This window comes from Gobius niger (genome assembly GCF_951799975.1).
Source record: "Gobius niger genome assembly, chromosome: 22".
Classification (NCBI taxonomy): domain Eukaryota; kingdom Metazoa; phylum Chordata; class Actinopteri; order Gobiiformes; family Gobiidae; genus Gobius; species Gobius niger.
Genome location: NC_136873.1, coordinates 16,258,523 through 16,282,666, shown reverse-complemented (window position 1 = coordinate 16,282,666; position 24,144 = coordinate 16,258,523). Strand labels below are relative to the sequence as shown.

Genomic DNA, 24,144 nt, shown 5'->3' with positions numbered 1-24,144 from the left:
ATAGTAGTCGTAGTAGAGCATTTTCACACAGGGATTGGCCGCCAGAGTCCAGATCGTAACCCCTTTGAGAGTCTTTTAAAGGCACACTGCGGGACATTTTGGATTATTTTATTGCCATCAATTCATAACCACATTTTCTCCAGCTTTACCCCAGTCCAAAAGCTTCTGGGAAAAAGGTGTGAAAATAGCAACAAAACTGAGACGAAAACAAGGATGAAAATGTGAAAAAAGTAAGAAAACATTGACGGAAAATGGACAAAAAATTGACAAAAAAAGTGTGAAAAATTTGACGGAAAATGGAGGAAAAAATGAACGAAAAAGTGATAAGAATTTGACAAAAAAATGCAAATAATTTGACAAAAAAAGTGACAAAAAAATGAAAAAAAAATGGACAAAAAAGTGAGAAAAATTTGGCGAAAAATTGAGGAAAAAATGGCCGAAAAAGTGATAAGAATTTGACCAAAAAAATGCGAATAATTTGACGAAAAAGTGACAAAAAAGTCATGAAAATTTGACAAAAATGAGACGACTGCCCAACAAAAAAAGTGATGAAAAAAAATGTGATGTGAGGAAAAAGATCAATTTAGTTTTGTAGGTCTTTCAAATGAGGCGTTACACTGGCCTACGGGATTTGGGTAAAGCTGAACTGGAGAAAATGCTCTCGGTTCAGGCGGGAGTTAAGAGGTTAATTAATAGGATTTATGCACAGAAAAAGTATTTTGGGGGTAAATTTTGTCCCTCAGCGCCCCCTAACTAAAACATCTTCCCACGGCTCTGCTGAATGGTATGTTTCAACAATAAGAAAATGTGTAATAAAATCAAGGCTTGTATTGTATTCTTTTTATGGAGTAAAATGCTCTAAGTATCAGCTCCAAATGAACATCTCTTTGCTCTGTGCTACATGTGTCTCGATTTAAGAGTTGTCTCAAATATCCAGACTTTGAACCACAGCAGTAGTTTATGACTAATAAATAAAGGTTAACATGTGCTCTTGTATAAATTACACGCTCCTACTTTCCCATCATCGATACAAGTATGAGTACATTATAATAAAACTTAAGTAGAAGCAAAAAGTGGTGACCTTATTGGTCCTTGTTCATTATTCTGACTTCTTTTTTCCTGGCATTTGCCTGATTTCTTTTCCGTTGCTTTTAAGAGTGACTAATGTAAGCCTTTGACAACTCCATTTCCTTCAGGCATAATAAAGGATATCTTATCTTACTTCATTGTGTAAAACATAAAGCTTTTGTCACTTACAGATTCGCTCAAATGAGTAATTGTGATAAAACTACACCAACAAATACAGCTACTTCTTGTCAGTTAATGCTCCAGAAAATGTACTGTACGTTGAACCCTCCTCTGCCTATTTCCATTTGAAAACACTAAAACGCCACACTGTGAAACATTTATCGAACAAAATGCAAGCATTGATTTTATCACCGTGTCATTATTGGCTAAAATTAGCGAATGGCAAAAAACCTGGCACCCCAGAGCTCTTATCGCTCTTCCTGAAGCACATTTCTTCGAAGCACTGGGCCGGAGCACGTTTCGCTGAGAGCTGGTCATGTGACCAAAGTGTCAAATGTCGTGAAAAGTGCTTCACACGCGAGTCACAAAGCGGCTCATTGGCTCAGAGCGTTTCAGTTTGTTGCCTCGGACTGCTTTGACATCAAGGCGCTAAACCACGGATGTTTTCTGGTCCTTATTTTTGTGGCGTAAACCTTTTTGCCCCAATGGAGATGTTGCTGCTTTGTTTTACATTTAGAAGCAAACTATTGAGTTGAAATGCATAAGGTTTTTTAAAACCCATCACATAACATCACAGTTAGCGTTTTGTTTCTGCTTTCTGAGAATGTTAAGCTCATAGAAATAAAAAGGAGAAGTGGCGTACAGTTCGATCCTAATGTATGCGGACAGTTAAGTAGACTAGTCTGGGAGACTTTTCAGAGTCTGTTAGCCAGCTCAATGTACAGTATTTTCCCTATTGCCGTTAGCTTTAGCCACCAAACATCATAAATTATGAACAATCCAGATGTTCAGCCATTGTCAACCCATCGACCACATTTCGGTCAAAGCCTAGTTAGAAATAATTAATGAATGTACAGATGTTTGCAGTTATTATTACTTTAGATAAGAATTAGCGCATAAATGTGTCCACTGGGCCAAACTCTAACTCTAATTCATTTAGGTTTCTGCTTATTGTGGGGTCTGATATGGCCACTAAATATCACCTTGTGCTCGGCTGGAAGTGTCTGCACAGCGGAAGTGCCGGGACAAAGCAAAAAGTGGCAAAAGTGGGCGGGGCGGAATAAGGTGAATACGTTTGTTAAGAGTGACGTCACGACTTCCGCTTCCGCGTGCTTAGCAGACCGGCAAATATGCGAGAAAAAAACATTAAAAACAACCATCAATATTTCTGAAACTCAACAAAGAGTTACTGAACATACTTGTTTCTCAGACTCATTAGCCAAAAATGCTACACCTACACTAGCTAAAAATAGAATGAAAAGTGGAGAAAATAGCCGTGGAACAACTCCGTTAGCTGCCGAGTTACTGCTGGTAAACATATCTAACACACAAGTGAACAATAACTCCAGTATTTATACTTTTAAAATCTCCATTAGCTTACAATTGCTGCTAATCCCATTATGCTTAGAGATATGACGTCACATTCCCAAACTCTATATAAATGCCACAAAAACAACAAACGGCTACTTTATAAGTATCGATGTTGGGCAAAATGTGTCGATACTAATTTGCATGTGTAAAAAGAAGGCGGGGCAGCAATTATCAACCCAAGAGGATGATTTATTTCTTTGCTCTGAGTCAAAACAGTCACAACAGCAAAGGCTTGAACTGAGCCAGGCATATCATTCTGGTTTAGGTTCAGTTTGTCATTTAAGTATTAATTTAAATTTTTTGTTTATGTATTTAATTTCACATTAGTATTGTTTAATTAACCAGTTAAAGTAATATCATTTTAATTGACCAGTTAATTATATAAAATAACCAGTTTTATAAATGTATATTGATTGAAATACATTCACCCATGTGAAATTACCCGTATCGGCATCGGTATCGACAAAAATGACCCCAAAAGTATCGGTATTGTATCGATTCCAAAAAATGTGGTATCGGCCATCCCTACAGCGCAGACGGCGTTAGCATTTAGCCTCGTCCTCTCTCCTCTATAGCTCCAAAACAGGTCAAGATAGAAGCTACCAAGCTCTTCCACGTAATAATACCAAGAGTAATTTGGCATCCGCACAGCAAAGTGAAGATTACTGTGCGGATGCCAAACTACTCCTGGTATTATTACGCCTTACAATATAGTTCCCGCTTTTATCCATTTAGAAAATCCACATTGTTTAATTTTGTGTAGTTATACTTTGTAGTGAAACACTTCACGTAACCATATTTAAATAGGGAAAACGTGGAAGAGCTTGGTAGCTTCTATCTTGACCTGTTTTGGAGCTATAGTGGAGAGAGGGAGAGGCTAAATGCTAACGCCGTCTGCGCTGTGTTTACGTGACTGAAGGCACGGGGGAAGATCAGACAGGTCCTAAAGAACTCGTCAAAGCTAAGGTAAGAACATATCTCAGTATGTAAAAACGGTGGCCTATTCCTTTAATGATAGAAAAAAAAAGTAAAAGCCTCCAATTAACGTTTATTTTTTCCCCCCCAGGTTACCCGCAAAGCCTCACTTCAAGCAAAAATAATCTCGACTTCTTCAAACCGTGGTAGCCGTGGGTTGGGCTAATAGATAATAGCTAACACGTGCCCTCTACTCACTCACTCACTCACTTCTCTAGCGTAAACCGCGCGAAAAAGGAAAAAAACAAGGCGGAATGCGTAACTTTAATAGAATCACGGAGCGCGCGTGCCTCGTGTGTGTGTGTGGACTTTTTTTTTTTTTTTTTTTGGCAAACCTCCAAAAAAAAAAAAAAAAAACTCCCGCCGCCCGTGCGCACCGACTGTTTACACCGAAACAAACGAAACGCTGATGCGCCGTGACGTGCTAGCTAACTTTTTTTGTTTTGTTTATTAGCTTCGTAGCCTGTTTGCTGGAATACTCGACTGCTGGGGGGGGGGGTTGGCTGCACGCTTTTCATACCACTCCCCCCCCCCCCCCTCCATCCCCGCTATTCTCTCCAATGAAAAGGTTTACAGTCCGGACGCCACAAAGGAAAGGTATGTGCGGGGTTCTTGGGGATGTGCTCAACGGTCGAGTCTCAAAACGGTCAAAAAATATGAACGCGCGCGCCAACGTCAACTGTTTTGGAAAGTTTGAATATTTGTGGTGAGATTAAAAGTCCCGACGAGTCAAAGATAATCTCGTTGTGTCTGTGTAAAAAAAAAGGCAACAGGCGGGCAAAACAGAGAAACGTGCGACTTACTGGTTTCGGGAAGGAGTTTTAACGACAGATCCTCCGTGCGTAAAACAACAACAACCAAAACAAAAAAGGAAATCTGCGCCTTTCTTCCCTCCCCCCTCGCCAGGCTTTTTTGTCTCGCACGATTCTGAACTTGTGAATCAAATTTCAGCCCGGACAGATACTACAAGGCTTTTACCTCCGCCCACAGCAGTGTGTTTTTTCTCTCCCCGTCTCTCTCTCTCTCTCTCTCCCCTGGGTACCATGTCGAACGCCATATGGAGCAAATAAACGCGCGGAGAGGGGAAGGGAGGGGAGGGGTCGGCCCGAGGATACGCTGTGTCTGGGGTGAGTTTACCTTCGAGCATCCAGCGCCACATCCGTCTTTTCCAGGAGCGCAGATGTCCAAACACGAGGAGGACGGAGCGGAACGCAAACGCGCGCGGGGAGAAGGGGATGGAGAGCTGGTACTGCGCGAGCGATCGGAGGGAAATGCGGCGTGTGTTTCATGATCGTTTGCCCTGCAGTGTGAACGGAATCACAACAAAATCGCTGTCAGACTTTGAAGATAAGCGGTTGAATGGGATTATTAGATTTTAAAGAGGGGGTGTTATGTTTGTATGTATGTTTAAATACTAAGATATGTTCTTACTAGTGGTGGGCCGTTATCGGCGTTAACGTGCTGCGTTAACGTGAGACTCTTATCGGGCGATAAAAAAAATATCGCCGTTAATCTATTCTCAAAGCTGGGTTAGGAGCTGGATCTATACTCTGCTATGATGACTTTCACCGTGATATTTTGTGGTCAGCTCACATTACACGACTTTTATGCCCAATTTCGGACGCGCAGGAGAAACGTGAGTGAATATAGCGTCTCCAAAGCGAACACACAGAAGCAGCGGACAATGACAGACTGAAAAAAAACAACAGAAAAACACCGCAGCCCCTCCGTGTTCACTTCTCTTTCAAAACAGCGACATAAACATCTCATTTCATGGCCACAGCCCCACACGAAACAGCGCAACTTTATCACCAAAAGTTGACGAGAGCCTTTTCCAGCTACATTTCAACCGCAGCATTACCGAGTTTGGAGACGGACTTTCCGGCTACTTTTCTCCGTTAGCTTCTCTTTTTCCACTCCCTGCCGTCTCCTCCGCCTCATGTCCGTTTCTTTTTCTTATCAAATCCAAAGAAATACGTCCCGCATCTTCGTGTTGTCGACGTTTATCTCCATTTTGACAGAACTATCCCCAGGTTGAAGCTCGTAGTAGCAGCAGCTGCAGTAGCATGAGCTGCGTTGTTGTGACAGTGATCACGTGACACTGTTGACCAATCAGGAGACGCGCACATGTTTCCCACGCTCACAAACAGAGGCTTATATTTTCTGATCTGGTATATAAAAAAATATATAAATAATGATCTGCCCGTAAATAAATACTTGGGGACTCCTGCCACAACTGTCCCATGTGAGAGACTTTTTTCTTTAGCAGGTCATAATGAGCAGAAGAGGCGATTTAGTTTGTCACCATAAAATGTGGACAAGCCGGTCAGCCTGAGTGACCGGTGGAACAAGGAGAAACTTGGAGTGATTGACACAAAGCTACTGCCTGTAAACCGTTCATCAGGACCTCTAATGTCGGCCTACAGTTCAAAATGAATGTTTAACTGAATAAACAGTTAGTAAACACAAGTGCATCTTCTTGAACATGAATTATTTTCATCACCAATTATCATAGTAGAACGTTCTCAAGCAGTTTGTGATGCATTTTGGAAACAGGAGATGAGCCCCTGGTCAAACGCACCGTCTGACTTGAGAAACTCGTTCTCAAAGACCTAATTTTAGTCATTATTTGTTCAGCACACAAAGGCAAGGCAAGGCAACTTTATTTATACCGCGCATTTCGTACACAAGGCAACTCAATGCGCCTTAATATATTATAGATATACATATTCTGAATGGCTTCGGCAGAATTCAAGCGAGCCATTTTAATCTAGATTAAAAAAAATAATCTATGCCCACCTCTAGTTCTTACCTTAGCTTTTTTTTTTTACATACTGAGATATGTTCTTACCTTAGCTTTGACAAGTTCTTTAGGACCTGTCTGGTCTTAGCATTTAGCCTCTCCCCCTCTCCTCTATAGCTCCAAAACAGGTCAAAAGGTGAAGGTTAAAGGTGCATCGTGGAACTTTTTATGTGAATATAAAAAAAACGTTTCTTTGCATGTTTTACCTGTCGGGGCCCCAGCAGCTGTGTGAATAGTCAGCAGGGTGAATTTGCCTCCCAGTGGCCTCTCTGATGCCCCATGATCAATTGTTTTTAGAGTTTCTGGAAGGTTTTCTCTGGCGTCGGAAAACCTCAATGAAAACCGACAAAACAATTGATCTTGGAGCATTGTTGAGATCACTGTGATGGAAAGTAAAGGCGCCATGCTGACCACTCATGCAGCCGTTGGGTCATAAAAGGTCAATTATTCACAAACATCAAGTTGTTTTCATTTATTTAGATATTTTGTTCACATGAAAAGTTGCATAATGCACCTTTAAATAAGTTCATGTATTGTATATTGTGCCTACTGTCTGGCAACTGGTCCTTTTGTTATCAGTTGGGTAGTACTCGGCTACTTTTACTGAAGTACATGTAGGCTACTTTTTGAAGTAACTGTACTTTTGCATTAATTCTTTATAATCATTTGAAAATATGAACATTTTCATATTATTTCATGTTTTGTTTCTCATAATTTATTGATGAGAAACAAATGTAGTTTCACGACTGAAACATAAATCAGATTTTTACCCTCGGTTACTCACTACTCACACTTCTCAGGTAAAACTTTCTTCCAAGTACTTTTTTACTCCCACTACCTTTGACTTCGACTTTGAAGTAGTAGTAAAATTTCTTTGAAGTAGCGTTACTTTTACTTGAGTAAATTAAGCAACTCTACCCACCTCTATTACAGTGACAGTACAGTACATAAACACAGCCCTTTTCCAGTCATTTTTGAAACTTACATCTGCACGGAGTTAAAAGTGTTTGAACACCTACACGGAACCGAGCTTTACCCAAATCTAAAAGCTAAAAAAAAGCATCAAAAGAGCGAGAAAAAGAGGATGAAAAGTCAACAAAAACGTGAGAAAAACACAACAAAAAATGATAGAAAAAATCATTAAAAAAACAACAAAAATGTGACAAAAATGTTGCGACGTGACCAAAAGTTTCCGTCACTTTTGTAGGTCTTAGCTTTCAAATGAGGCGTTGCATTGTTGATCTCCAGTCGAGAAGCTTTTAGATTTGGGTAAAGCCCAGTATAAAAAAAAACATGAATCTAAAAGGAATTCCGCGGAGCATGGTGTGCCACAAGGGTTTATTTTGGGACCATCATTATTTATTATTTATATTAATGATTTTACTTCTGTTTCTACGACCGCCTTTCCCGTTCTTTTTGCTGATGACACCGATCAAAAAAATAATAATAAAAAGCCGAACTGGGGAAAATGCACTCGTTAATGTTAAGGCAGGCGGTAAAGTCCCAGTCCGCCCCTGTCCTGGCCTATTGTACATGTTTGTAGTGAGAGGGTACCTGGATGAAACCTACACAGTAAATGTTGTAGAGTAAATTTGACTCTGTTCAGACTGTATATCTTCTCAGAGTAACTGTGAGTTGACTCTTCAGAGTGAGACACCATGACTGAGGGTAATGACAGACAGAATGTGTTGTTTATTTTCAGTAAAAACACTGAGGCCTCACGACACTTCAGGTCAGGAAAATGTGTCATTTGACAAACATACTTATCAGCACTTCAGCAGGAAGTACAAATGAAATACTGACATTCATTCATTATTAATAACTGGCATAGTTAAAAGAAAGGAAGTGTTGTGTGTCCCAGTCCATGATGGACCATAGCAGATGTTTCCACAGTTTCTGCTCTAACATGTCCACATCAGTCATGGTCCACAGGGACACACATGACCCTGGAATAACACCATTTTTATTTTTTTTAAAGTCATACACTGCAAAAAGTAATTAACTAGATCAGTATAAACATCTCAATTTGAGCATAATAATCAAAATTTTAGTTGTTTTGACTAGTTAAGAAGTTCTTGGGCATTTGTCCGAGATTATTTCACTTGTTCTGAGACGTTTCTGACTCGTTTTGATACATTTCGTCCTTATTTCAGGTCATTTCCTTTGCCAATGGGGTAAGAAAATTGGTCTTATCTCATTGGCAATTTTACTTTCTTATTTCAAGCGAGATTTACCCTAGAACTGGTCTGAAATGTCCTCAAACAAGCAAAGTAAACTCGGTCCGATCAGGAAAAGTGTCTAAATGAGTGAAAACCGCTCAAAACAAGATACATTTCCTCAACTCAAGTCATTTAAGCCAATGCTTGATATTTACTTTTTGCAGTGTACAGGTGCTGTTTTTGTTCCCCTCACTATTATTAATTATCAATAGACCTTTAAATGTTACCATTTCATTTTTGTTTGCTGATAAAGTCCCTGAAGTTCTCTCTGATGGAAAACTACTTGAACTATGTGTCAAATGAACAGAAAATATCCTGATCTTCCCTTGTTTGAACCCAGTGCACATGTACCTGAAGTATCTGAGCGTCCAATAAACTCCCCGTAATGTCAACATCATGCCTCACCTCTCCACTCCCTGTTCACCTGCCGGCCCGTGTGAACCTTCCTGCTCGACGGGAAGTGTGTAACATCTCTATTATCTCAGGCCTGCAGAGACGTCACACAGTCAGTCTGACCACAGCCACACACAGGCTCAAAGGCACAAGGGCAGAGCTGGGAACAATGCACAGCACCAACACACGCTCTCCCTTTTCTCCACCATTTTTGCTCTATTTGAGTCTGTGTTTACAAAAAACGATTGATTACTAAAATAGTTTTTGACTATTTCAATAATCGTTGTTTCAGCCCTAAAGATATCTGCTTGAATACTTCAAATAACACTACACACATTTAGTGTTTTCCCAAAATACTTGTAGCTTCTTAGCAATACTTGTTTTTAAAAAATGAATCACATGAGAGAATGTCGGAGTTTATGGGATACTTTAATTGCGTAAAAAAAGCAAATATGTAAAATGTACAGAGATAAGAAATGCTGATTAGTATAATCAATAAATTAAACAATAACAATATGTCCAAGTAAATAGAAATCATGGTAAAGCAGTTTATTGTGTTGGCTCAGGCTGAGCAGACACAGAGCTCTGCTGTGCCCAGGGGAATGTAAACGCAGCACAGTCTTTAGTCCTCAGACAGCAGTCTGTGAAAGTGGTCCTTCCTCTTCTTCAGCACTTCCCGAAAGTCCTCCTGCAAACAAAACAAACACCGTAATAATGAAACTCAAGACTCAGAGATCTGTATCTGTATGGTCATCAGCAGCCTTGGTATCCATGCATTTCAGTGATGAAATATGAGGACCGTTACCATAGCGATTAAGAACAAGTCATATGACCGAAACACATCGTTTAGTGCATGGAATGTAGCATAGCGCCCTGATGCTAACCAGTGACGCGTGGTCAGGGGAGGCCAGAGGCCGGGCCTCACCAGTCAATCATGGAAACAAACACAATAAAATTAAATAAAAACAATAAACAAGGTGTTTGCTGATGATGGTACAGATTTCCTATGATTTTAATCAGTTTTGTGGTTGAAAATGGCCCAATGTTTTATCATTTGTTAATACTGTGTAAAGAAGGGGGAGCCGCGGCGAGCCTCCAGTGTCACACACAGACCTCGGTTCATTCACTCAGCGCTCTCTCCCATGAAAGTAAAATCCATCTGTTTGTTGGGCACTTTGGTTTTCTTTCATCTGGTAAAGAATCTGACAGAGGAACGACATTTTTAACCTGTTTTTATTTACTTTATATTTGACTGCATTGTGAAAGACAAGGACCGAGGTGAGTCCTGCCTCTACTGCATGACCGCTGACGACCTGAGGGGGCGCTGTGTCTGCACTACACACTTATGCAAAAAAATAGGGGCTACAAGTGTTTTATTCCTCTGCACGGTTTAGGAGGCGTTTAAGGAGTGAGTAAAAGTGAAAACTTTATTGATTCGACCGACCTTTTATGGATGAAATGCAACAAAAGCAGCATCAGTCTCAGGACTGTCTATGATTTAGCACTCAGGAAGGCGGGTCCCGGACATGCACAGAACTGCCTTTTAATGTTTATTTGCAGTATCGTGAGAATGTATTTTATGTTGAAAATTCGCTTTTTATTGGGAAAATAATATTATTTCAAAGTAAGTAACATTTACACAATTACCAGAGACTGTAAGATGCATTTTCCTGAAGTTTTGTTGACTTTATACAACAAGTGCCTCACCAGCAACAAACGTCAGCGCACGTCACTGACACCAACTTCCTACAGGGTCAAAACAGCTTCATGTCCACGTTTTATTGTCATGTCTCGCTGACATTTTAACAGTCACTCAGAACAGATCAGCATATTCAAACTTCACAAAGGATGGAAACACTCCACAGATGGACTCCTGAAGCGAAGACTTTTGTTTGTTTTTTACCCTAAGCCGCACTGTCGAAGAAACTTCCCAACTGGTGTAGCTTCAGAACCCACCTTCAGCCTAAACATGACGTGAACTTGCAGCCGACCCCCCCCCCCCCACACACCCACACACACACAGGAGCGCAACTGGCTAAATATTTGTGCTAAAACAAGAGGCGTGTGTGTAAACAGACACTGCACTGCCATATCCCACCATCAGGTCACTCAGGGTTAAAGCGGGGCCAGGCGTGTGCTGCCACCCAGAGGACACGCACCGCTACAACACAGATCTGTGCGTCTGTCACTAGTGAACACCAGGCAAGGTTAGGGATAATGAGAGTCTGGAAAAAAGAGTGAAGTTGTGGGCCGGAAGCTGCTAGAATCAATTTTGATTGATGTTATTCTAAATTAACTTTACAGGGATCACTGGGCCTTTTCTGCTCTATGCAGGAATCCTGCAATCCCTTAAAATATTTGATTAAAGTCTTAAAAAGGGCTTCCTTGACCTACAAAATATCTTAGATCAGACCTGGGCAAAATACGGCCCGTGAGATGATTCAGTCGGGCCCAGGACTTGTAGGGCATAAATTCGTATGTCCTAAAAAAAAGTACGTCTCTAGCCCATTCCTGTGCGGACAATGCGGATGATTTTTTTTAAAGAAATGACCAGAATGCTCCCTCCAGCCACCAGGGGGCAGTTTAAAGAATAAGAATTAAAGGAAAGAATTCCACAGGTGTCCAGCAGAGGGCACTGACATAATGAAAGATCTGAAGCGTCCTTGGCTTGACACGGACAAATATTTACAGAAAATAAAAGTCCTACTAAATAATAGGTATCAGCTATTCAAAATACACAAAGTAGAGCAGAATAAGTTTGATTTGTTTGTTTGTTGGTGCGGCTCTGACTCAATTCAGGCTTCTCATGTGGCCCCTAATGAAAATTAATTCCCCCCCCGTCTTAGTTTAAAACAAGCTTTTAAAAGGCAGAATGTGTTATTGTGTGCGTTTAGTTTCAATAGGTCACTTAACCAACACACGTGTGTATGGAGTGTGTATCAGGGGTTACATCAGCCGAAAACTCTCCACCATATAGACAATTGTTTTAGCCATAATGAATGTCCAAGCTCAGCACGGCTCCATCTCTGAGCCTCTGGATTCTCGCTGCGTGGTTTCACTTTGCATTTCACATGGCAAATAAACAAACAGCCTTTTCCTGCCGCGTAGGTTCTTACATGATGCACGTTAGTGATGCGCGGGTTGCGGGTTCCACCGCGGACCCCGCGGTCTGCCCGCGGTTCGGGTCGGGTCGGGTCGGGTCGGGTCGGGTCGTGAAATTCTCCTTCGATCGCGGGGCGGGTTGGGGCGGGTCAAAAAATGCCGGTCGCGGGCACTCTATGCCTCCGTACGCGCATTCATTGAATTCATTCACAACTTATTCCGTCGTCTTTACAGCAGGTTTTTAGCGTAAATATACGTCGGATTTTCATAAAACAAGCAGCGTTTTGCAGCTTGTGATCCAGAGAACGCTTTTGTGGAGCTCATGTTTCCTATTTTCCACCGTATGTGCGACTGTGTGACTTCGCGTTAGGCCGACCTCTGCTCTCTTCCTCTCTCCCTCTTGCCCAGCGCTCTCGGAGGGGGAGAGAGAGAGAGCGAGAGCGAGCGCGAGGGGCTGACACGCCGGTGCTGTTCATACGGATCATAGTTGTAACGCGTAATTTTTAATGGTTGCGGGTGCGGGTGCGGGGCGGGGCGGGTTGTAAAAATAGAACAACGTTGCGGGGCGGGCCGGGTCGGGTTAGAACCTGCTCCAAATGCGGGACCCGCGGGTTGAAAAAAACCCTGACCCGCGCATCACTAATGCACGTTCATATGGAAGCTGAGAGGGCATGGACTTGGATAAATACGCTGAAGGAGGCGTGGTGCATGATGGGCGTGTAGAGCAGGTAAATAATAAGCCTTTGTAATGGTATTTGCAATAGTGAAATATAAGCCTTTCGGTTTAGTTTAACTCCATATATCCTGCAATTTCATTCGAACATAACAAGTATATTTGTGCATTATGGAATATTATTTTAAACAAAACCAGTGAAAGCCAGGGGCGGAAGAGCACAGAAGGGCCACTGGCTCTAGGGCCACCGGTCTGGCCTCTCACTTTACCTCACCCTTACCCCCGAGCGTAACCGAGCTTTACCCAAATCTAAAAGCTTAAAAGAAAAGCCTCCAAAAACAAAGACGTGCTGGAAAAGCAACAAAAAAGTGACGAAAACACAACGAAAAAGTGACGAAAACACGCCAAAAAGCCACAAAAGAAGTCATGAAAAAGCAACAAAAACATGACAAAAATGCAGCGACAACGTGACAAAAAGTTACCATCCCTTTTCTAGATTTGAGCTTTCAAATGAGACGTTACAGTGTTGCTCTCCAGTCAAGAAGCCTTTTGATTTGGGTAAAGCCGAACTGGAGAAAACGCTCTCGGTTAAGGCAGGGGGGTAAGAGGTTGACATGTGTATTTGTGGAAGTGTCACATTTACGCTAATTTGGGCCAGGCTGACCAGAGTCCGGGGCTGTTTTCCAGTCCCAGTCCGCCCCTGGTGAAAGCCTACCAGAAACTCTAAACAATCGATCCACCATGGAGCCACCATGATGGAAAGTATGGGATAATATAAGAGATTCATGACGGATAAAACAGCTCATGCTCCCTAGTGCTCCCCCTGGTGTGTACTCACAGCAGTGCAGAGTTTGTCCATGTAGGGGATGAGCCTCTGGAGCTCTCGGTCGTCCGGCTGTCCGCTCCAGCTCGTGATGGGAATGGTGTTCATCAGCTGCGACACAAGATTAATGCCTTACTAAAACACAAATTCAATGAAGTTTGGCGTGATCGGGTGTAGGGGGGCACGTACGTGGTGGGGGTAGGTGTGGGGCGCGTCGTCCAGCACCACGGTCTTGGCCAGGTCCCGTCCGAGGACACTGAGGTCTTTGATGTAGTGTCCCAGCACACAGGAACAGTCCTCCTGGTACAGACGCTGCCTACAACGGGACAACACGTACAATGTCAACGTTTTTGCTACTAGCTACAGTTAGCCTGCGCTGAACACTATGGGGGAAGCCGCCCTCACTTAGTCCATCGCTGTTCTACGCTCCACATTTTACTTTCCCCGCATTTCTCTGTGGAAATACTCGTCTCTATCCCCAGTGTGAGATCTAAAAGTCTTCTAAATCACCTGAAGAGTTTTCTGTGCGGGTCCAGGATGCCCAGGATCTTCTCGGCGTACTCCCTTTTGGCGCAGGTGTACACGAACAGCTCGTAGTTTTTGGAGACCGACTGGAGGAACTCTTGGACGAACGGACGGAGAACCATGTACGCCTGGAACGCAGACACAAGCTCAGTCGCCGCAGTCGGAGATCGAACAATGTCCGTTCAGACGTCACGGAGCCGTCTTCACAATAATGACGTCAGTATTTGATTATGATAAAGTGGGCGTGTCTGACCTTGTACTCATGGTCCTGAAACACTGTGTTGAAGGAGTATTCCGCGTCTTCCATCACGGTCAGGGAGCTGTGCATCAGCGTCGCCTCCTGAAACGCAGTAAACGCGTCACAAACAGCCCCTGACTTTGAAAAGCGGTCGTTTTCAGGGAGTTGTGCTGACCAGATCGAGCACCAGCGTGGCCTCCGGGGTGCTCCTGGTTTTGGGCGGGATGTCTCGGAGCTGGGGCAGGGAGTGCTGTGACGGGGACGGGATGTTTTTGATGAAGGTGAAGCTGAAACGCAGAGAATGAAATAAATTATGTTCTAAATGACTCCCAGACATGGCGGTGAACAGGACTAGGGTCCATGTTTCTTCCACAACACAGTCACAGCGGCTCATTGTTACATTTGGGACAGAGTGAGACCAATTGCTTTGTGATCTTGTAGCCTACAATTTCACACAGGAACTGCTTATATTCCTACATTCCCTCCACTTTTGTTTGTCTAAGTTGAAGTTGTCTGTTTATAGGTTCCCTAAAGCCTGGATCACTAATAATGCATTTCTTTAGTAGTTTTAGTAGTTTTAGTAGTAGTAGTAGTAGTAGTAGTAGTAGTAGTAGTAGTAGTAGTAGTAGTAGTAGTAGAGTTGTTTATCATTATTATAAACATTTAGAACACATGTCACAAGTTTTTGAAAGATCTAAACATTATCATTATAATGTAGTACAGTCGTATATACCGTAAATGCTCTAATATAGGCCGGGGCCTTTATTTACTCAAGAGCATCTAGGACCAGGCCACAATTAGAGACAGGCCTTTAATTCGCTTTGAGCAAAACGGACGACCAGGAAAATGAAGAAAAACGACATTTGTGTCCATTTGCACCTAAAATATTAGGTTCATTTCTTAATTAACATTTCAAACCCTCTCCCAGCGGCTGGAACATTGACGCCTTTTATTTTGTCGGGACAACAGGAAGTGTTTCGTTGCTGTTAGCGGAGCTTTGACATCAATGTCACTGCAGGTTTCTGTTTTTACTGCGGACCGGATTATTTGTTGTTATCTTGTGTAAAAGGCGAGTTTAGACGGAGCGTTTGTGTTTGTGATCGATCATGAGACTGACCCGAGAGAAGACGAGACGCTCGCGCTGATGGGAGGAGTTATTTTGAGGCGTGGGACTGACCTGCACACGGAGCAGCTGGACGTGCTTTGAAGACGCGATGGTGACTTTACTAAAACCCTGGAGGGGCACACAACTCTCCCCCTGTTTCCAAATATCGTCACAGGAGGTTTGAAAAGTGGCTAAATCTGTGTCAAAGTTTCGCTCGGATCAGCTCCTCCGCAGCGTCCCCCTCGGCCCGGGTTCCCGTTTGTTACTTCCTTTACGTGAGTTTTCATTTACACCAGTATGAGACAAATTCTTAACATGGGGAATATTTCTACCGCTATAGTTTCTAATAAAAGCCCCGGCCTGTTTTAGAGACCGGCTTTAATTTGCCTCCGTCAGCCGCGAACCCGGCCACTGTTAGAGACCCGGCCGCTAATGGAATACAGGCCAGTATTAGAGAATTTACGGTAGCACCTTTTGCAGACGCTCAAAGTGGCTTTATTCATTCATTCCATACTCAGTAGTGGTAAGGTACTACTGTAGCCACAGCTGCCCTGGGGTAGACTGACAGAAGGTGGTATCGTACTAAACAACCCTCCCCCTCATCACAATAAGTGTCTTCGGGCACTTGGGGACAGACCACTTGAGACATTTAGGGAGGGAAACAGTGGTCTGGGTCGTTGGGAGTGCTCAGGGTCATTCATATGCAAGAGACAGGCAACAACCACAGCATGATATCACTGCGCTGTGGATGCAAACACCTTTGTTTATGCAAGATGTGGCCGTTAGGTGGGGCTGAGTGCATTTACAACAACAAAAAAGACTTCTAATTAGTGTATATTATGTCTTTTACATTTAACAGCAATATTTGCGTTTGCGACTCACCCTGGATTATATAGTGTGTTTTAACTGTGGGAATATTCTTTTACCTCGAACACGAACCTCAGTGATTACAGCAAGATCTATGTTTCTATTTGTCAGATATGCGTCCTGGTCATCGGGCTATGTTTACTGTGGGTTGGTTCTTACGGGCTGAAGACGTCGTCGTCCTCGTCTCCTGCCAGCAGATCCATGGAGCCGCAGCCGAACACGCCCTGCTCCGGGCTCAGCAGGACGCTATGCCCTGCCCCGGGACCTCCCATATCTGCAACAACGAGGTAGGCATTGCTGTCATCGCTACGTTTCAGAAATAACATCCAGCAGCCACACTACGGGGATTTATGTTTAAATAAAGTGTATTCAAACGCTCAGTGCTGTGTTACTGAACAGACCTTTTCTTAATCCGTTTTCAGGGGAGGGGACGTCAGGCTTGGAGGCCAAATTCTTCCCCTATAAACGCCTATAAACAACTCTTCATGCTGGAATAGACTTCACAAGTGTTCGATCGTTCTAAATGCTTGACAGACTAAAGACTGCAGCTGAAAGATTGATCGCATTTAGAATTTGATCACGTTGATAAACTCACTAACTACTGGATTCACATGTTGTTTGCTTCATTAACTATCCAGACCCAAGAACTTAAAAAAAAATCCATCAAAAAAGTGGCAAAAATCCATTAAAAAATGACAAAAATCCAGCAAAAAAGTGACAAAAATCCAGCAAAAAAATGACAAAAATCCAACAAAAAAAGACAAAAATCCAGCAAAAAAAATGACAAAAATCCAGCAAAAAAGTGACAAAAATCCAGCAAAAAAGTGACAAAAATCCAGCAAAAAAGTGACAAAAATCCAGCAAAAAAGTAACAAAAATCCATTAAAAAAAGTAACAAAAATCCATTAAAAAAAGACAAAAATCCAACTAAAAAAGACAAAAATCCAGCAAAAAAGTGACAAAAATCCAGCAAAAAAATTACAAAAATCCAGCAAAAAAGTGACACAAATCCAGCAAAAAAAGTGACACAAATCCAGCAAAAAAGTGACAAAAAACCAACAAAAAAAGTGACAAAAATCCAGCAAAAAAAAAGACAAAAATCCAAAAATTAAAAATTAGAAAAAAAATAAATAAATGATAATCGATTTTTTGCGATTATGCTAATTTTGTAATCGTTTACTGTTGTAATCGAAATCGTAATCGAATTTCGATTAAGCCCTGATCGATTGGGAAAAAACTGTCCAGCTAAAGGGAAAACTTGTGCAGCATTCATTTCCATAGAATGTTAGAAGCTGGATCTATAACAGTTTGGGCTTTATAGGGTTTGACATGTAAATAAATGGGTTTAGTGCATTAAAAATCACAAACTAAAACACGTTATGAAATAGAACATGTGTCGCACAGTGTATCCCTGACACTCACTCTCTTTGCTGGGTGTGAGGAAGCGGACGATGGGGGAGTAGATGTTCCGGGCCGTGTTGTTTCGGGGCGTCACCGGGTCGATCTCTGAAAGGATTCGTTCGTGACGGATGATGGAGCGGATCGGCGTCTTGAACGCCAGGTCTGGAGAGCAACAACAAAAGCGTGACATTCAGAAAAGACTGGATTTGTAATTCAGTTCCACAGCCACAACTGCTTCCAAAGCAGCATATTTACAGCAGTAAACCAAAGGAACAGTTCCACACTACAAAAAGTAAATATCAAGCATTGGCTTAAATGACTGGAATTGAGGAAATGTATCTTGTTTTCAGCGGTTTTCACTCATTTAGACACTTTTCCTGATCGGACCAAGATTACTTTGCTTGTTTGAGGACATTTCAGACCAGTTCTAGGGTAAAGTAAAATTGCCAATGAGATGAGACCAATTTTCTTAGCCCATTTGGCAAAGAAAATGACCTGAAATAAGGACGAAATGTATCGGAACGAGTCAGAAACTTCTCAGAACAAGTGAAATAATCTATAACAAATGCCCAACAACTTCTTAACTAGTCAAAACAACTAAAATTTGGATAATTATGCTCAAATTGAGATGTTTATACTGATCTAGTTAAATACTTTTTGCAGTGCAGTTCAAATGTTGTACTAAATCAGGCTTTAACTAGGACTTCAATAAAGTCCTTCCACAAGGATGACCCAAGAGAAGACAAGAACATGAACGATGCTTCCAAAGCTGAACACGTGATGTTTTTGTGCTCCGGTCGGGAGCGGCACTGACCCCTCTCGCGGTCATCCACAGGGATGAGTCGTTTCCTCGGGTGCCCGCGGGGCAGGGCTCTCCTCCTCAGAGTGGGCACCTCATCCACAGACTCCCCAGAGCTGCTGCTGCTGCTGTCTGCCGGACTGTCCGCCTGAAAACACAGCCACAGTCGCCCATGAGGGTCGTGTTGCCAGCGGTTACGACCTTACAGTGATTGTCCAATATCCACAAAAGGAATTTGTTCTAAAAAGGTAGCCAAGAAGTTGAGCAGTAGGATCTCTAGACAATCACAGCATTTATTTTGCAATTACAGCCTAAAACAATGTCATGGTAAATTAAATGTGCAAAAGCTCAATTTAAATCATGATAAATGGAGACATTTTGATCCAGATTTCATTTTGTTTTGATGATTAAGTCTTGTTTTTGCCTAGAATTTTGTGTTTTAATTAATGTTAATGCTTTTACCACCATTTTAACCTCATAATCCCTGTCTGATATGAACCGAACACACTTTCTCCAGTCGGCTCGACCCAAATCTATAAGCGTCTTAGGGCTGTGCAATTAATCGAAGTTCGATTACAATTTCGATTACAACAGTAAACGATTACAAAATTAGCATAATCTTTTTCTCTTTTACATTTTTTTTTTTCAAATTTCAAATTTTTGGATTTTTGTCTTTTTATTAATGGATTTTTGTCTTTTTTCCTGCTGGATTTTTGTCTTTTTTGATGGATTTTTGTCTTTTTTTAATGGATTTTTGTCTTTTTTCCGGCTGGATTTTTGTCTTTTTTTGATGGATTTTTGTCTTTTTTTGATGGATTTTTGTCTTTTTTTTAATGGATTTTTGTCTTTTTTTTTAATGGATTTTTGTCACTTTTTGTCAATTTTTTTAATGGATTTTTGTCATTTTTTTGCTGGATTTTTGTCACTTTTTTGCTGGATTTTTGTCTTTTTCTGCTGGATTTTTGTAATTTTTTTACTGGATTTTTGTCACTTTTTTGCTGGATTTTCTTAAAGGCAACAAATAATCGTTTGAATAATCGTGATTTCAATTATGACAAAAATAATCGTGATTATTATTTTTTCAATAATCGAGCAGCCCTAAAGCGTCTTGGGAAAAAAAGCGTCAAAATAGCAACAAAAATGAGCCAAAAACTCGGACGTAAATGAAATACAAGACAAACAAAAACGTGACTTCAACTCAAGGAAAAAGATCAAATTCGATGAGTGTGTAACCTGGGTAAAGCTGAAATACACTCGGTTAAGTCGGGGTCAAGAGGTCAACACTAAACAGAAACGATTTAATATCAAAGCAAATTGGACACAGGCAGCTTTTGAGCTTCTCCATATGTATGTGGCCCCGTTAACAACACAAGCACGTGGATTCGCCCATAAAAATCCTTCCTCTTCCTCCCCGTCTGCTCTGAGGGAGTAAACACACCAGCGCATGAGCCTGACCTACTTTCCCGCTCCGCGACCCTCTCCCAGAGTAATCCTCAGACAGACGGCACGTCAGCGCTCTAAACCCGCCACAAACCCACCTCCTGCAACTCAATTCAAGGCAGTAGAAGATTTACTCAAGCACCGGCACCCCTCGACGTTAACATTACATTTATGTGACAGAAATGTGGGTGGGTGAGAGGTAACCAGACTCCTAAATCCTACATTTACCTCAAAGTAAAACCTAAAACCAATTATGAGCTGTAAATCCTCACGTGACCCAGCCAATGTTTTAGTCATTGAAAATATCGTGGCTCTTTCAAACTGCTTATGGAAAGCCTACATTGTTTTCATCTTTGTTCATTTTTATTTTGTTTATACGAGTTGACAAGTGCCGCACCTGGAGGTAAAGTCATCATAAACTAACACTTAACCCAACTAACACACATGGACAGGGACTCGGTTTCTAGGTTGAGGTTTAACATTTAAGCCCAGTGGAAGCTGGAGGAGAGGGTTTTCAGCCGGTTTGGGAGGTTTATTAGATGCATGTGTGTGTGCTCCCAGTGGAAAAGTACTGAGCATGCTGTGTGGAATGAAGGACTCAGGACCGGTTCCCCAAACCTAACCCTCCTTAAGCCCAGATATCTACTGTTAAGACTCGACAAGACAAGTTAAAAACTGGTTCAGTCCGAGTTTCATATTAATACCATTATTTTTGGGCGTTTCACAAAGACAAATTACTGCCAAAGTTTGATTTGTAAACAAGGCTAGCAAACACGCTGGCAAACCTCGCTGACTGAGAATATGGATGTGTTTAAGTTACTCATTTAACCCTTGTGTGCCCCAGAATGCAGAGTTACACTCGTGGTCACCTGGGGTCATTTATGACGGCAAAATCCCATTCATTTCAATGAACATGAGCCCATCCTCAGGTTTTCTGTCTTTGACCTTTTGTACCGACTTCATTTGTGCGTCAAATATGAAACCATTATTATGTTTCCATCCCAGAGGACCTCCTCTACATGCACATTCATCAGATTTTGAATTCACAGATTTTTACAGTAGTTATAGGGCCTAAAGCCTGAAAACAGCAGCAGCTCTCCATTCATTTCAATGGCAGTGTCCTCCATGTCTGTGATTCCAGCTATATTTTTGACTTTCATACTAACTTCATTTCAACTCCAATTCCATCACTTCGTTAAACATACACTCCACAGAGCCTCCACTACATGCACCACATTTTGAATTCAGTCATTTTTTCATAGTTTTAGGACCCAAAAACCAGTGCTATAACCCAGTTTCCAAATACAGCCAAACTGTGATTCTCACTCTGTTATTTCAGGAAAGTCTCTATATTCTCATCAAAAAATCTGCTCAAAGCAGAGTTTACATCTTAATTCATGAACTTTTATCAAAATATTAAATGTTCAGTGCAGTTTGACAGTGAAAGTAAAGTACAGTAGAGCAGAATGTGTTTGGAAAAACAAAGCACCAAACAAATGCACATTTATTTATACAAAATCATCTTTTCGGTCATGATCTCTCCTAAAACTACACTGAAATGCATCAGATTTTATGATCTGTGGTCAAAGTTTGAGTGTTCACAGCCTTTTGATTTTTGATATTTTCTGACTGTTTGTTCAGGATTTGTTTTTTTTACATAAACAAGGCCATAGACCAACTGAAAAGAAAAAAAAAAACAATTTAGTATCGGGCCATTAGTCTGAAGTTACACTAAAGATAGAACCCAAACTTATTGAAAAATGTTATTTTATGACTGACCACGAGTGTAACTCTTTCTCATAACATTGTAATCACTTAATAAAAAATAAAAAACTGGTAAAAGTCATGGATGTTAAACTACGACAGAGTTAGGCATCGACAAAGTGGCCCTGGGACAACACAAGGGTTAAACCAGGTTAGAAATATTATAGCTTGTTTCGAAACCAGCTCAATATAAACGAAGTCCTTTTAATTGTGGAAAGTTTGAGAATATTAGCGAATTAGCGACCCAGAAAAGTCAGTAACAACTCACTAACTAGCATTAACTAGCGCTAACTAGCTAAACCTCGGTGAACGTGCTAGCAGAGCCCGGAGCTAACCTCAGGGCTGTTGTTATTGTGGACAAAAACACCGGAGTTTCAGGAAACTCATGTCAACAAGTCGAAACAACTTGAAAACTCCGCTGTGACTGCACGTGCTTTTAAAATATACAACCCGTCAACACCGGTACTTGTCTTTATAGCCATTTCCATTAGTTTTATATCATTTTGGCACGACTTTTCGGGGTGAACCCAGGATGAAGCGAAACAACGCCCCCTGCTGTTATCTTTGTAGAATACACTAACGGTAGAATTACTCACAGATCGATATAACAGATAAATGTAAGTTAAAGCGAGCTCCGTGTGCCTTTGTCCGGAGCCTGCAGTCATCACAGTGAACCCCCACAGCCGTGTTACCTGGGGCGGGCTGGGGCTGTCGGCCGCAGAGGCAGCAGAGGAGCGGGTCCGCCTCGGGGTGGCTTTGTTGCGCAGTTGGCGGTTGATCCTCGGAGTCTCCGGTAAAGACACGATGCACCGTCGCGATCTGAGCCTCATTGTGTTCGCTGAAAATCTCCCTCAGTTTTCACACACGGACACGGACACGGTGGACGTACGTTTCCTCCGCGCGCGCAGAGAGAAGCAGAGCGAATGGGAGGCTGGTGGAAATTACGGTCCTGGAAGCTCCGCCCCGGCGGTGCTCGGGTGCTGCGTTTGAATGTTCCCGGCTGCCATAGGCCTGTATCTGTTATTGGGCGGTGCTTCCCCGGGCTCGGCAGACACGTGCGGGGGCAGTCGCAGTCACGTTGCGCTGGGGGGGGGGGGGGGGGGCTGGGCACTCACTCACACCGGCCTTTTAAATGGAGCAGACAGACTGTGTCCCACTGAGAAGCATAAATATGTGGGGCAGTAAATGACTCTGTACATCAGGCACTGACCTATTGTGTTTGTGTAACATTATGCAAAAGCAGGGCCAGGGGCGGACTGGCCATATGTCCATTCTGGAAGAGCAACAGAGGGACCACTGGCTCTAGGGCCACCGGTCCCGCCTCAACCGAGCTTTACCCAAATCTAAAAGCTGAAAAGAAAAGCATCAAAATAGCGAGAAATATGAAATATGAAAACAAGACAAAAATGTGCTGGAAAAGCAACAAAAACGTGCAGCATCAATTCTTTTATAAGTACATTTTTAACATATACTGTTGTTGACGTAACAACCTTTGCAATAAAAGTTGGAAAACTGTGAAAGTTGATGCTACAACGCTCTGTGATTGATAAACACCAAGACAACACAACAGTGTTTCCTTAAGTTTGCGAAAGGAGTGAAACAGCGCCCCCAATTTGAGGCCGGTGGTCAAAAAGTGTACTGCATCCATATTTACCATTGAGAATAATGGAAGAGTTAGTATTAACCACACGCAGCGCAAAAGTAGGTCACTCTCTGGCGGGCCAACAGAATTGGCCCCACTCTGGGCACCCCTGGACTAGAGACTTACTTTTTTTTGGAACATACTTATGAATTTATGCCCTTCTGGTGGTCGCCACTGGAAATGGCTTTGTATTTGTAGTTGGATTGATTTCAACGCTGCGCCGTCTCCGCTCTGGCCGTCCATATCGTGCCGCTCTCCCACGAGCCGGGGTCGCAACACTAAAATAAACTGCCCCGTACCCAGAGTCGTGGGAAGATATTTTAGTAAGGGGGCGCTGAGGGACAAAATTTACCCCCAAAATACTTTTTCTGTGCATAAATCCTATTTATTAACCTCTTAACTCCCGCCTGAACCGAGAGCATTGTCTCCAGTTCAGCTTTACCCAAATCCTGTAGGCCAGTGTAACGCCTCATTTGAAAGACCTACAAAACTAAATGGATCTTTTTCCTCACATCACGTTTTTTTCATCACTTTTTTTGTTGGGCAGTCTTATTTTTGTCAAATTTTCGTGACTTTTTTGTCACTTTTTCGTCAAATTATTCGCATTTTTTTGGTCAAATTTTTATCATTTTTTGCAAATTTTTCGTGACTTTTTTGTCACTTTTTCGTCAAATTATTCGCATTTTTTCGTCAATTTTTTATCATTTTTTGCAAATTTTTTGTGACTTTTTTGTCAATGTTTTCACATTTTCATCC

The 24,144-nt window shown here is 42.0% G+C and overlaps 1 protein-coding gene across 1 annotated transcript; it reads right to left on the bottom strand.

Moving 5' to 3' along the window:
* Positions 1-9,414: 9,414 nt before the first annotated feature.
* Positions 9,415-22,576, bottom strand: ctdspl3 (CTD (carboxy-terminal domain, RNA polymerase II, polypeptide A) small phosphatase like 3; the record flags this gene model as incomplete). Its single annotated transcript, XM_079580799.1, has 10 exons — positions 9,415-9,697; positions 13,623-13,718; positions 13,797-13,923; positions 14,118-14,260; positions 14,386-14,472; positions 14,546-14,657; positions 16,502-16,616; positions 17,765-17,905; positions 18,558-18,690; positions 22,439-22,576. 10 exons carry the CDS (start codon positions 22,574-22,576, stop codon positions 9,632-9,634), a joined length of 1,158 nt encoding a protein of 385 aa, XP_079436925.1. The 3' UTR covers positions 9,415-9,631.
* Positions 22,577-24,144: the final 1,568 nt, after the last annotated feature.